This window comes from Carlito syrichta, unplaced genomic scaffold, assembly GCF_000164805.1.
Source record: "Carlito syrichta isolate Samal-C Ts95f unplaced genomic scaffold, Tarsius_syrichta-2.0.1 Scaffold289212, whole genome shotgun sequence".
In the NCBI taxonomy this organism is placed as follows: domain Eukaryota; kingdom Metazoa; phylum Chordata; class Mammalia; order Primates; family Tarsiidae; genus Carlito; species Carlito syrichta.
Genome location: NW_007233308.1, coordinates 177,513 through 190,667, shown reverse-complemented (window position 1 = coordinate 190,667; position 13,155 = coordinate 177,513). Strand labels below are relative to the sequence as shown.

Sequence of the window (13,155 nt, the reverse complement as noted above, 5' to 3'; positions counted from 1 at the left end):
ATAAAAAATATTTATTTCCTGCATTGAATTTATTCTGGTAATCAGAATCAACGTTTACATTGTAATTATTATAAAACTTACTTTTCCAATATCTTATGATCCTGTGATTGATGTTAAACATTTATGGCTTAAAAAACTGTGTCAATAAGAATTTGCCACTGAGAGATCAATATTGAGGGGTACTCTGAAAAGACTTAAAGAGAAAATGTTTTTAAAAGAGATTTGTTTTTCCTTCAGGCATATGTAAAAAAAATGACTCATTTGTTTCAATTCACATTATAAAAATATTTGTTTATGGATTAGGAAGGCACATAGCTTATTCTGAAATTTTCCTTTTGTGAACTTTGCCCATTTATCAGTTAAATTTCCATTATTGAAAAGGAATGAATATCTTTCACCCATGATTTTGAGATTTTTTTTGCAACATCACATAATATATCCGAAAATCACTGATGTGGCTTGCTGATCATAATACCTAGTTGATCACTATAGTCAAGGAAACATTTGTGGACATAGTGCCTTAATCTTTAACTAAGAGGAACAGATAAGAAAATAATGTGAATTAATTTGATATTTTAAATTACTAAATACAACTCTCTTTTTAAAAAAATGTGTATGTCAATATAGGTAATTTTAAAAGGAAGTGATAACACAAGTATCACTATTTATTTAAGTATATGGTTTGGCCTTTCTAAATATACCATTTTAACCAATTTGTATCATTTATCATAGGGTGGTAATAGAACCCTGTGAACTGATTTATAATATTTCCATGTAATCTCAATGCCATTTTTCTATGGCTACATATGGTCCTCCATATTTGACACTTAAAATATTTTTAAAAATTCTCTTTTCAAAACAGTTTTAATAGCAATTATTAATCAGAAACTACTATTGATGGTGATACTTAAAAAAAAAAGGCATGAATCAGTCGGGCGTGGTAGCGCATGCCTGTAATTACGGCTACTCAGAAGGCTGAGGCGGAAGGATCACTTGGAGCCCAGCAGGTAGAGGCTGCGGTGGCCGGGAGCGGCCACTGCACTCCAGTCTGGGCGACAGAGTGAGACTCCAACTCAAAAAAAAAGAAAAAAAAAAGGCATGATTGACGTGCAAAACCCTTGGATATGAGATGATTTTCATTAGGACATAGTCTAGTTTCTGTCATTTTGTTTGTTTACTTCTGTGTAGTTGCAGCATCTAAGAGTTACATAGGCCACCTGAAATCCATGAAGAGCAATACCTTCTGTTACTTTGAATTTTGCTGCCATCACTCTGGAAGCTTCTATCCATATGTGCTAACGAATAAGATGGATTGCAGAGGTATCTGTGAGATTCCACCATGAGCTCTGTCATCATTTGTTACACTGGAGAACCCTCTCCTAAGAATGAGAGAGATTGCTCAGATTTTCTATTATGGGTCAATTAGCAATAGCTCTTTCCCTCCTTATTTCTGTAAAGTGGGATACACGTCTAGAGAAAGTAACTTGTCTTAGGATATATATCCTAGTCTCGGGGAAAAAAAGTATCGCAATAAGATTACTTGTTAAATAAAATACTGGATAATTTTCTTAGGTCTGTAAAACTAAAGAATCTTTATCAACAGTGCAGGACTGAATTTTTATGGGACTCTGACATTTGAAGGCTGTTCAATTGTGACAACAAAGTTGCTTTATTTGGTAGTGACAAATGAAGTTAAATTTGGCAGTTAAAATAATTGTTTTGTTCTGGCTTGACATCAGAAATTCTACCATCATAATTTTTTGTTTTTCAGGTTAAGGATAATTGTTTTTCTCCTCACTATTGGCGACAAGAGTTCATAATAATGCACTTAATTTGCCACGAACTTAGATCTATGTTTTTTAAAAATAACTATTTTATTATAAAGATATGGGGTACAAATCAGGGTTAGGTACATAAATAATGTATGTGCAAGTAAAGTTTGGGCCTCCAACTGGTCTTCACTTCCCCTGGTTTAGGCCAGGATACCCTTTTTGTTGTTACATTCCCCCTCTTCTTTCCTCCCCTGGCAATGTCCTGTGACTGCCAATTCCTCCCTTGTACTATTGCGGTTAATGTTTAGGTCCCATTCATGGGTGAGAAAATGTGGTATTCAGTTTGTATCTGAGATAGATCACTAAGTATGATGGTCTCCAACGACATCCATTTGCTGTGAAATCCATGACTGTCTTTCCTTACGGCTGTGTAATATTCCATCTTGTATATGTACCACCTTTTCTTTATCCAGTCCACTTTCAATGAGCAGTAGGCTTGGTTTCATGTTTTTGCTATTGTGAATAGTGTGGTGATAAACAGACATATGTGTCTTTTTTGTAAAATGATTTATGTTCCTCTGGGTATGTATCTTTTAACATAACATGAACTCATAAAAGATAAAGGAGTTACATATGTTTCAATATTACAGCATTCTGAATTCCAAGTGGTTCATGATTATGTTAAGCATAATTTTAATGTAGCATTATTTTCTTTAAGTAGCCAGGTTTTTTTTAATGTGTGAGCTTAAGGGTAAAAGGTATTTATATTAGCTAGATAAAGAATAATATGTAAAGTTTCTCTCTCTGTCCTTTTCTCTCTTTATCCCTCCCTCCTCCCTCAGGAAACTTCTAACATAACATTAGTTTTGATTCACAAATTTATTTTTTAAGTCTATTGTCTCTAATGTGGAATATATTTTCTTAAAGAGCCAAAAGGCCAGCAGGAATAAATCTTTTTGAATCCTGTGTTATCTCAAAAACCAACAGAACAACCAACCAATAAACCATCAAACATAATTTTTCTGCATATGTTTATATGTTTACTGTCTTTTCTGTTTCTTTTATTATCTCAAATCATCTTTCTACCTTTACCTTCCTCCTTTTCAGGGTTCTTTCCCTAAAAGTTATTCCCTTTTGTTTCTTGTATATTGAAAATCTCCAACTTCATTTGCTCTTTCACCATAGCACATATAATTATTCCCAGGCTTTCTCATCTTAAAAGGAAACAAAAAGAAAGACAAAGCAATAAGCCTTTCCTAACACTTTATCCAATCTTCTATTGCATCACTAGTTTTAATTTGTGTATTCAACTTCAATTAAGATCAAATTATACTCCCTTTTCCTATATAATCATAACGTATATGCTTTTCAGTTATCATTTCATTTCTTTTAAATTGTTGGGGTTAAGTTAATCTATGACCTCACTTCCCCCCACCCCCCCAAATCTAATGACATTTTCTTTCTTCACATTTTAAAAATCTTCTTTTCACCATTTAAAACTCTTGCTAGCTGGGCTCGGTGGCTCAGCCCCTAATCCTGCACTTTGGGAGGCTGAGGTGAGTGGATTGCCTGAGCCCGTGGGTTCGAGACCCACGTGGGCAACTTGGTGAGACCTCATCTCTACAATAAATCAAAAAAACTAGCCGGGTGTGGTAGCGCGCGCCTATAGTTCCAGCTGCTTGGAAGGCTGAGGTGGAAGGATCGCTGGAGCCCAGCAGATCGAGGCTGTGGTGGCTGGGAGCAGCCACTGCACTCCAGTCCGGGTGACAGAGTGAGACTCCTACCCATAATAAGTAAATAAATAAATAAATAAAACTCTTGCTAACTTTTATCTTAGAAAACCCTTCCTTCCTGTAATGTCTATATAACACCCTCTCTTCCTTCTTCTTTTACCTCTCTTCCATTCAATTTTATGTGAAATGATCTTCTTCTCTGGAGATGCCTTAAAATCTGGTGTTTTCCAGGGTACAACCCTTGCTCACTCTGTCTTTTATTCCACTCTCTGCCTGGTCTTATGTCCTCAGTGCTGACTGATCTGTTGAAAGCTCATGAATCTATACCTTTCACAGAGACCACTGCCCTAACTCAAAACCCACATATCTAAATATACTTCTCCACCTGGATGTTTCATATGCTCCATAAACTTCCCTAGGCAAACCTATTCTATATGATCTCCATATTACTTGTAAGTGTACACATAACTATAGAATAGTAATTATGTTATTATTTGTTTCATATGCATATCCCCAACCAGACTCTAGGACTTTTGGAGTCTGGGATGACATATGTATTTTTAAATCTTAATATTTTCTAACCCTAGCAGCATACTTGTATTCTTTCTGTCTTCATCCTGCTTTATCTGATTAGCAACTTTCATAACAGAACACGGCCTCATGGATTATCCTCAATGTGTCTCTGCCTAGCTAATTTAGAGATTAAATAGACACTAACTCTGTATCCCTTTGAAACCAGCAATAATTGATATCTTATCTTTGAAATAAGGTATATTTGGTTTTGCTCTTTGCCTTAATAGGATGTGGGTGGATTGATTTTGTCTTCTCCCTGTTCATGTAGTCACAATGTTTTCATTCCTTGGTTCTTTGTCCAAAAAAGTGAAAGCAGTGAATAGATGCCACATCAGAGGAAAGTATGGTGAGAAATAAGATTAGAGAGGTTGGCAGGGGCAACTTATGGAAAGACACTGTGAATTTTTTTTTACTTGACTCTAAGGGTATTGTGAGGTTTTCAAAGAGTTGTAATTATATTTATATTAAAAATAATGTTTTTGCAAATGGAGAGAAGGTTGGAAGGTGGGAAAGAGTAGGAAAAAAGAGCGTGAGGGGAACAACTGCAATACTCTGAGCAACAAATAGAATGTTGTAGATTATGATGGTGGCAGTTGGAATGTAGAAAAGTGGATGGATTTATAAAATAAAAAGAGGAGTTGACAGATTGGGAGCTATTGGGTTTGGGAGATTACATATAAAAAGGAGTCAAGTAATGTTAATGAAAGATGAGTTTGAAGGTCTTGTGATATATACAAGAGAAAATTAAATATAAAACAATAATCAGAATGTATAACTTGAAGCAAATGCTCATTGAATATTAGGCGACTGCGACTTCTCAAAATGTGGAGGGTTTCTGATACAAAGTGAGACTCTGGGAACTAAGCCTGTGTTTGAAAGTGGAGATGAGGCTGGTCAAAAAACATCTATTCAAGAGTAATAAGTGTAATGAAAATAGGAGAGAATTAAGTGACAGACAATATTGAACAAGTGATTGAAATGATTAAAAGAATCAGGGCATGACAATGCTCCTGTATTGGAGAGTAATACTTACATGAAATTGGTGGGAGGGTATGTTTTTCAGAAGGCATATGAGATTAGAGTCATGTATACACAGGTTATTAAGATGCTTATGTAGACACCATCTCTGCATCCTCAAACAGAATGTAGTTGCACCAATAAAATATTTCCTGGGATTTGCTTGTTGGATGATCAACAAATATTTTTATGAAGCATTTCAAGGATAGATTATTGGGTTCTTTTCACGTGTGTTTTCACAACAATAATAAGTATAGTCAGCATTTACTGAGTGCTTACTATATGCCCAGAACTTTATTTTAATTCTCGTATAATCTTTATTAAAACCATATGCCCTATTTAGTAATGTTATATCAATTTTATGGGTCAAGGTCATAGAATGAATATGTTACAAATCCAGATGTGAAAGTCTTCACCACTGAGCAACATGATTTCAGGCTCTTTCTTCCCAGATGACTAGATATTGCACCTGAATGTGGCATCACTATGAGTCCAGCGCTTTTGAGAGATATACCCTGTTTTACTGCAGGTTCACCGTCTTAGGCTCTTTGAAGAGTTCTCCATCTAGCCCATGTGGGAATTCTTCAGCTTCCAGCATGACTGGAATATATGTGCTAAGATGAGCCCAAAAAACCCTCCCATGTTGAAATTTCTTCAAGGTGGTTCATAATCTATCTAGATATACATTGACTTTCGATGTATGTATGGAACTGTGTGCAGAGCAGGTAGGGCTGGTTGATGAAAAGGAAAATTAGTGTGGGTAGCACTGATAGTTGCATTAAAGTTGGGTGGTGCTCTGGGATGAGAATGACAGATATGCTAAGTTTGGTGAACAAGACTTAGCACTATCAATGCAGGGACTCCTCAAATAACAAGTTAATATTTTGCATACATTCATCTTCCCAAGGATAACAGGCCATGGATGATTTGGTGTGGACTTTCAGAACTTTTAATAACACACACCCAAACCAGGAAACTTGATGGAAGGGTCATTTGTGAATGACTGGGTTAATAAAGGCAGTGGATGATGAAGGGCAAAGTGAAATATAACCCTTTATCAGGGGGAACTTACCATCGTCTAGAGAAAGTGTCATGTCCTTTGGATGGTCATGGGATAGTTGGGAAATGGGAGAGGACTTTATAATGCCTTATACTGTCTGGAGTGGGCTTTAAATCACAGGAATTCATGGCAGGTTACTGCTTCCAAGTCCATTCAAAGTCACAGACTGATGCAGGGCATACAAAGCCATGGAGCACCTCTTTTCTGACTTTGCTATCAACTTCCTTTCTGCCACCACTCCCAACTCATACCAGCCAGGGGGGTTGTTTGTGAATAAAAAAATGTAATGAAAATTGTTCTAGTCCACATTTTCCTCCAAGTTTTTAAGCATATCGTGGAAACTATTCATGAACTGGTTCCCAAATTTTGCTTTTAAGTGGATAGACTTGAGAGACCAATCTTTACCATGGTGTAAATAAACTGTCTTCTTGATGACAGTAATATCAGTGACATGGCCAATAACTCAACAACCAGTTTCAAATTCAGATTAGGTTGCTTAATAAAGGAGGGGTGAAGTGAATAATTTATATGAAACATTTTACTGTAAATATTATACATTCAGGATTAATGATGGAGTTGGAGACCAGCATACTTAGTGATCTATCACAGAAACAAAGAACTGAATACTGCATGTTCTTACTCAAAGTGGGACCTGAACATGGATCACAATAGCACAAAGGAGGGATCTACAGTTGCTGGGCACTGCCAGGGGAAGAAGGGAGAGAGGGAACACGTAACAACACAAAGAGTACCTGGCCCAAAACCAGGGGAAATGAGGGCTAGTTGGAGGCCCAAACTTTACCTGCATGAAGCCTACTTATATAGTTAATCCTCACTTATGCCCCGCATCTCTATAATAAAATAAAATTTTAAAAAAGAAAAGTTTAAATGCATACTTCCATTATGTTTTTATTGAAATAATGTTCATTCTTGAAAAGGATTAAGAATAATGATGGGCTTTGTTGAACATCTTCCATAACTTCTTAATTGCTGAGTTATTTAAAGGTCTTTATTATATTGAAAAATTAATTTAAAAAGTAAATGGAAAATTTAAATACAGTAACCAATGTCTAAACCTTAAGGATGTTACCATGATTTGGGTATGTTCTCTCAACTTTTTGACCTTGTTCTTTCTCATTCTTGTTCTTTTCAAAACAATAACATCCCCAGATGAATGTCATAAGGTTTTTTTGTACCCATTAGTTGCCCACAAAATGAAGAATACTAATCAAATTGTGTGATATTTGTGTCCATTTTATGGAATAGTCCATTCAGGGCTTGTTGACATGGTTCAATATTAATTTTTAACTGAACCTTTGAACTCTGATTAGCTGGTTGTCTTTGAGCCATTTGGGTCAAGAAGGAAAGAACTAAGCTATAAATAGTTTAAAAATTCACTGTTATTATTGGGACCTACTTGTCTTATACCTGTTACTGCTTCTTGCATTTTGTTTTTTTCTGGCTCTAGAGACAATGTCCTGCTAAAAGAATTATAAATGAGATAGCAGTACTCATTTTTCTATTTTTTTCATATTACATTAAGCATTTTACTATCTTAGGCTCAGTTAGGTAGGTATACAATGATAGCTTCATGTCAGTGTTGGTGAAATTCAAAATCAAGTAGGAAGATTCATCATGTACATTTTTATATGATAAAGGAAAAGTGAATAATTGACCTGAAAAAGATAATAGAGATTTGGGAATTTGGAGAAAAAGGAGTTTTCTTTGATAAGGCATTTACATACATAATCATAAATACATGGTTATGAATATATATATAAAATGTGTGGAAAATATCTGACACACGCCAGATGAATAGCACAGTTGTTAAGACTAAAGCAAAATTATCAACATTGGTGAATCTGACCCAGGTGATCTGATATCTTGAAGGGGATTGTCTTTGACCTGGATTTTGAAACATTTTAGAGAGACAGGAAAAAGGTGTTGAATGGCAAAGTGACAAATCACATGAAGAACATAGAGGTGGGAAATAGTGACACATTTTGAAGAAGTGATTTAGTTTGTATGGTATCCCAGAAAGGAAAGTTAAGGACAGATAAAGGTGTTGGTAGGTTATTGTTGCCCTCTCCCCCTGTATGTGGTCTCCAGTGTTTTTTTCCTACATTAGGAAGATTGAAAGTAGGATGACTGAGAGTGAGATATCGATGGTAACCTACTTTGACTAGTCAATTGTCTACCCATGGGTACTGGGAAGAGATTTTTGGATCTAGAAGAGTTTCTAGCAAATAACTGTTTTGGCTAATTTTCATTCTCTACTTGTTAAACCTCTATCATCTTGGGAATGCATTGTGGAGGTAGTAGGATGCCATTTCCCATTCTGAGGTTCCTCTTGGATTTCGCTTTAGTTTCTCCTCTGAGTTCAGCCAGCCACTGTGGTGATAGGTTGACTTAGAGACACATCCTCTGGTCCTGAACTTTTCACTTGGAGCAACAGTAGGTATTTTCATGTGTCCAGATGCCATTGTCTCAGATAAAAGATTTTAGATGAGACTATTTCTCCTGGGAGATTAATTCAAAGTCCTCTCCTGCTATCTGCAGGGTCATAAGTGAAGCCCCCAAATGCCCTTTCTCTTTAGAAAGGAAAAGGAACTCCTTGTCACATACTCCACATTTTTTCTTTGCACATCAAACTTTATATGCATCAACACATTTTTTTTCATAATTTCACCCTTTGTTTCCCAAACACCACACTCTTCTCTCTTAAGATTCCTATCATTTGGCTTTTTTCTTCCTATTTGGTCCATGTGCTTTTGCATTTGGATAATGTTTCTTTAAAATTGGGCCAGGTGTGGTGGCTCATGCCTGTAATCCCCACACTTTGGGAGGCTAAGGCAGGGGGATTGCTTGAATTGGAGGAGTTCGAAATCAGCCTGGGTAATATAGTGAGACCTCATCTCCACAAAACAAATTACAAAACTAGCCAGACATAGTGGCATGTGCCTGTAGTACCAGCTACTTGGGATGCTGAGGTGAAAGGATCGTTTCAGCCCAGGAGGTTGAGGTTATGACTGTGCCACTGCACTTCAACCTGGGTGACAGAGTGAAATCTTGACTAAAAAAATGAAATTATGATCTGATATTGGAACTGTCTGCTAGTAGCCAAAAAATTATAAATTTTTGGAATATTTTAAAGATTCTAAAATGAAATATTTAATAGCTATATTTACTCCTTTCATTCTCCTTGGTTGCTTTAGTTAAGAAAAATTTTTGAAAACTTATATGTGCTGCCAATTTCCCTAGAAATATCACATTTAGAATTGGGTTATTTCCATTTGTGATTTTTGCCATTACATATATATCTCTCTCCTTTTTTGTTTTCTCTCTTTTTCTATGTCTCTCTCTCTCTCTCTCTCTCCTTCTTTCTCCCATTTTTTTTTCTTTTTTTCCCTTCACACGCAACCAACATTTTTCAAAACTTTAATGTTGAGTTGGCTTTGACTTTTTTTCATGCCATTGAAAGAAATTATAAATATTGTCAAAATAATAATGATTTTCACATCAATGTGTGTAGATGTTTATCTCATGATTTATTAAATGGTTAAAAAATTTATACCCGTGGTATTTGGGAAATGTTTACCTTACAGAATGCCATTGTATTTTTTTTTTTAGGTGGAGAATAATCCTAAAATGAAACACAAACTAAAGGCGCAAGCTTTACTATACCCTTACTTACAGTTAATCGATATTAATATGCCATCTCACCGAGAAAATGAGAATGGTATAGTTCTGACAAGAGAAATGGCCATAAAACTTGTGAGCTTATGTTTCACCAAGGATGAAGCACTTCCCCAGGCAGTTAGAAGGAACCAACACATGCCTCTGGGGTCAAGAGATCTGTTTAAGTATATTAACTGGAGTATTATTCTTCCTGAGAAGTATAGAAAGGATCATGTTTATACTGAACCAATTCTTGGAAAATTTAATTATTCATTCCCAGGATTGATAGATAATAGAATGTCACCTTTGTTGGCTAATGATTCCCTGTTACAGAATTTGCCACTGACCTATATTCTTACCTGTCAATATGATCTTACAAGAGATGATGGGTTTATATATGCTTCAAGACTTCGAAATGTTGGAGTTCAAGTTACTCATGACCATATTGAGAATGGATTTCATGCAGCTTTATCATTTATGACATCACCACTTTATTTACATCTGAGTCTTAGGATAAGAGATATGTATGTAAGCTGGCTGGATAAGAATTTATAAGTATATAATGTATGTGTGTAGCCCCTACTTGGTGAGTTGTAATTTTTATATAAAGAACAATGTCATTTGTGTTGTATAAATCTGAATTTGAATCAGTTGTAACAGTTACTGTGTCTCCTTGAACAGTTATTAAATTTTCTGACTTTCAGACCCTTTGTATGTAAAAGGTATATAATCCTACTTTCCCCTTGCTTATCATTTATTGTAATTATGTTGGTTCTAAAAGGAACAGATGCTTATTAAAGTTGAGGAATAAAGCAGGGTGCAGTGGTACATGCCTGTAATCCCAGCACTTTGGAACACTGAGGAGAAAGGACTGCTTGAGCCCAGGAGTTTGAGACTAGCCTAAGCAACATAGCAATACCTTGTCTCAAAAAAAGTATAGTCAAACATGGTGGCACTCATCTGCAGTCCCAGCTACTTGGGAGTCTGAGGTAGAAGGATCATTTGAGCCCCAGAGTTTGAGGCTGCAGTGAGCTGTGATCCTGCCCCAAGAGAGTGAGAACACCAACATGGAGAAAATAAATAAAAAATAAAACTGGGAAGAAAAAACAAGGAACAAATTTGCTGCTACAAATGTGTGGAAACCATTAGACTAGATAAATTCCCATGAATCTGTATTAGTTTCTTGTGACTATGCAACAAATTGGCATAAATTTGGTTGCTTAAAACAACAAAAATGTATTATCTGACAGTTCTGGGGGCCTAAAGTCCAAAATTAGCAAAACTGGGCAAGATTAAGGCACTGGCAAGAGTCATACCCCTTCTGGAGACCCTAGAAGGAGCTCTTTGCCTTTTTTTTATCTTCTAGTGACTGTCAGTATTCCTTGACTATTGTCAGATTACTTTAATCTTGAAGGTCAGTATCTTCAAATCTCTCTCTGTTTCATCTTCACATGGTCTTTTCTTCCGTCCATGTCAATTCTTCCTCTGCTGTTTTCTTAAAAAGATACATGAATTTGCATTTAGGAAGGTCTCCTTGAATGATCCAATATAATCTCCCATTTCAAGATCCTTAATTTAATTATATTTGCAAACATATGCTTTTCCATTTTCCATATATATAGATATCTTTTGGGAGGTATTTGTTTTTCTTTAACATTTTCAATCAAAAAAATTTTTAAGGCAGCAGATCAATATATTAATTCAAGAATCAAATCTAAATATGTATTTGATAATGACAAACAGCTAAGTATGGGATAGGAAAGTTTCTTTACAAAAACCCTCAAATACATTATCTCAAAATACTCAAATAACAAATCACTTCTGCAGGTCTTTTTTTGAGTGAAATCATGTTTTTAAAAATTACAGATTTACTGCTGTGAAAACAAATCTTTGGTACAGTATTATGAGTCTTGGATATGAAGCATAATACGTTGGATCAACTTAGCAAGTTGAAAATGTAGCAAATTACATGTATGTATGTGTGTGTTTGTGTGTGTGAGAAAACGTACAAGCCTGTTGACCCAAGGGCAACTCAGATATCTAACTTGTTCAGTTGAGACAGACATTGTCAAATCTCAATTTTTCAGAAGTCAATTAAAAATTACAATTTTAACAGTCTACAAACCAAATAGAGAGGAGCGGGGAGATGGGACTAACAGTAGTGGAAATCTGCCTGGGGAAGGGGGCGGGACAGACCTCATCGACAAGGGTATCTGCACAGTGAATATTTGTATAACTATCTCTGAAATGTACCCCACAATTTTAAAATAAAAAAATTTTAAAAGTTAGAAAAAAAAGGAAAACATTAACTATGTTCAAAGAGTCATTTTCTTCAGTTCAATTTTAGCACCCCAAGGATAAAAGAGCAGTCATGACTGTCACAAATGAAAACAAAATGAGTACCACTGTAGTCAGTTATGTTTCCCAACTAAGGTAAAAAATATGATACTATATACTATAACAAATTGTAGCTCTTACAGTTCTGATGTAACCTCCCTTAAATTCTTTAAAAACATATTTTTAAGTTATAATTTTTTTCATGATACTAAATTTGCTACCAGTTCCTTTTCTTTATGTAATCTACTGGCTACCAGTTCTAATTGGAAAAAAAATTAGAAATCTCTTCATTTTGACAGCACATTCAGCAGAAATTGTTGATTAAGCAAAACTCACAAAAATGCAGCTCTCTAGAAAGTGCATTTTGTTGATTGTCCTATTGTCTGATTATTTTTCATAATGATTCTTGACTAAAAATCATATCAATTATGTAAGCATCAGTGTGGCCTCACTAGTATGTAGTTTCAAATCCATGGGCAGGAAAAATGACTCACAGTTAAAGAATAGCTAGGAGTGCAACTTTCAATTTCCAAAACACCATTTATCCTGCAGAGCAGGAAAACATTTTTCCTTTTTTGCTTCACAGACATGTATGCTAAGGTAGGTCAGTCAATTCTTACTTAGTTTGCAAATCTGGTCTCAGAACAGTTCCAGAGGGTGGACCAGCTTCTGTTGTTGGTTAAGCTGAGCACCTAGCTATCCTCTTTTATGACTTTAACCAGGCAGTGATTATTGTTCACAGGCAATGATTTTCATTTCACTGGGACATATTTTCAAAACTGGTTCTCTTTTACATGGTGGCATTTGAGCATTGTGACTGAGACATTAAGTTTGGAAATATTCAAACAAAAGTTACCTGTTCTAATTTATTTCTTGGCTGTGTAAGGGAAGACCTGATTACATCCTATGCCATAACAGCTAAAAATTCCAGCCTTTTCATTTTCTTTTCTGGCTATGCTATCCAGACCTTAATTTGTATCCATAG

At 35.5% G+C, this 13,155-nt stretch overlaps 1 protein-coding gene across 1 annotated transcript in view; it reads left to right on the top strand.

The window, feature by feature from the left end:
- Positions 1-10,411, top strand: part of AADACL2 (arylacetamide deacetylase like 2) — a 29,240-nt gene extending 18,829 nt beyond the window's left edge. Inside the window, exon 5 of the mRNA XM_008054202.1 lies at positions 9,786-10,411. Coding sequence (XP_008052393.1) covers positions 9,786-10,388 — 603 coding nt within the window. The 3' untranslated portion in view covers positions 10,389-10,411. The remainder of the gene's footprint in view (positions 1-9,785) is intronic.
- The last annotated feature ends 2,744 nt before the right edge of the window (positions 10,412-13,155 follow it).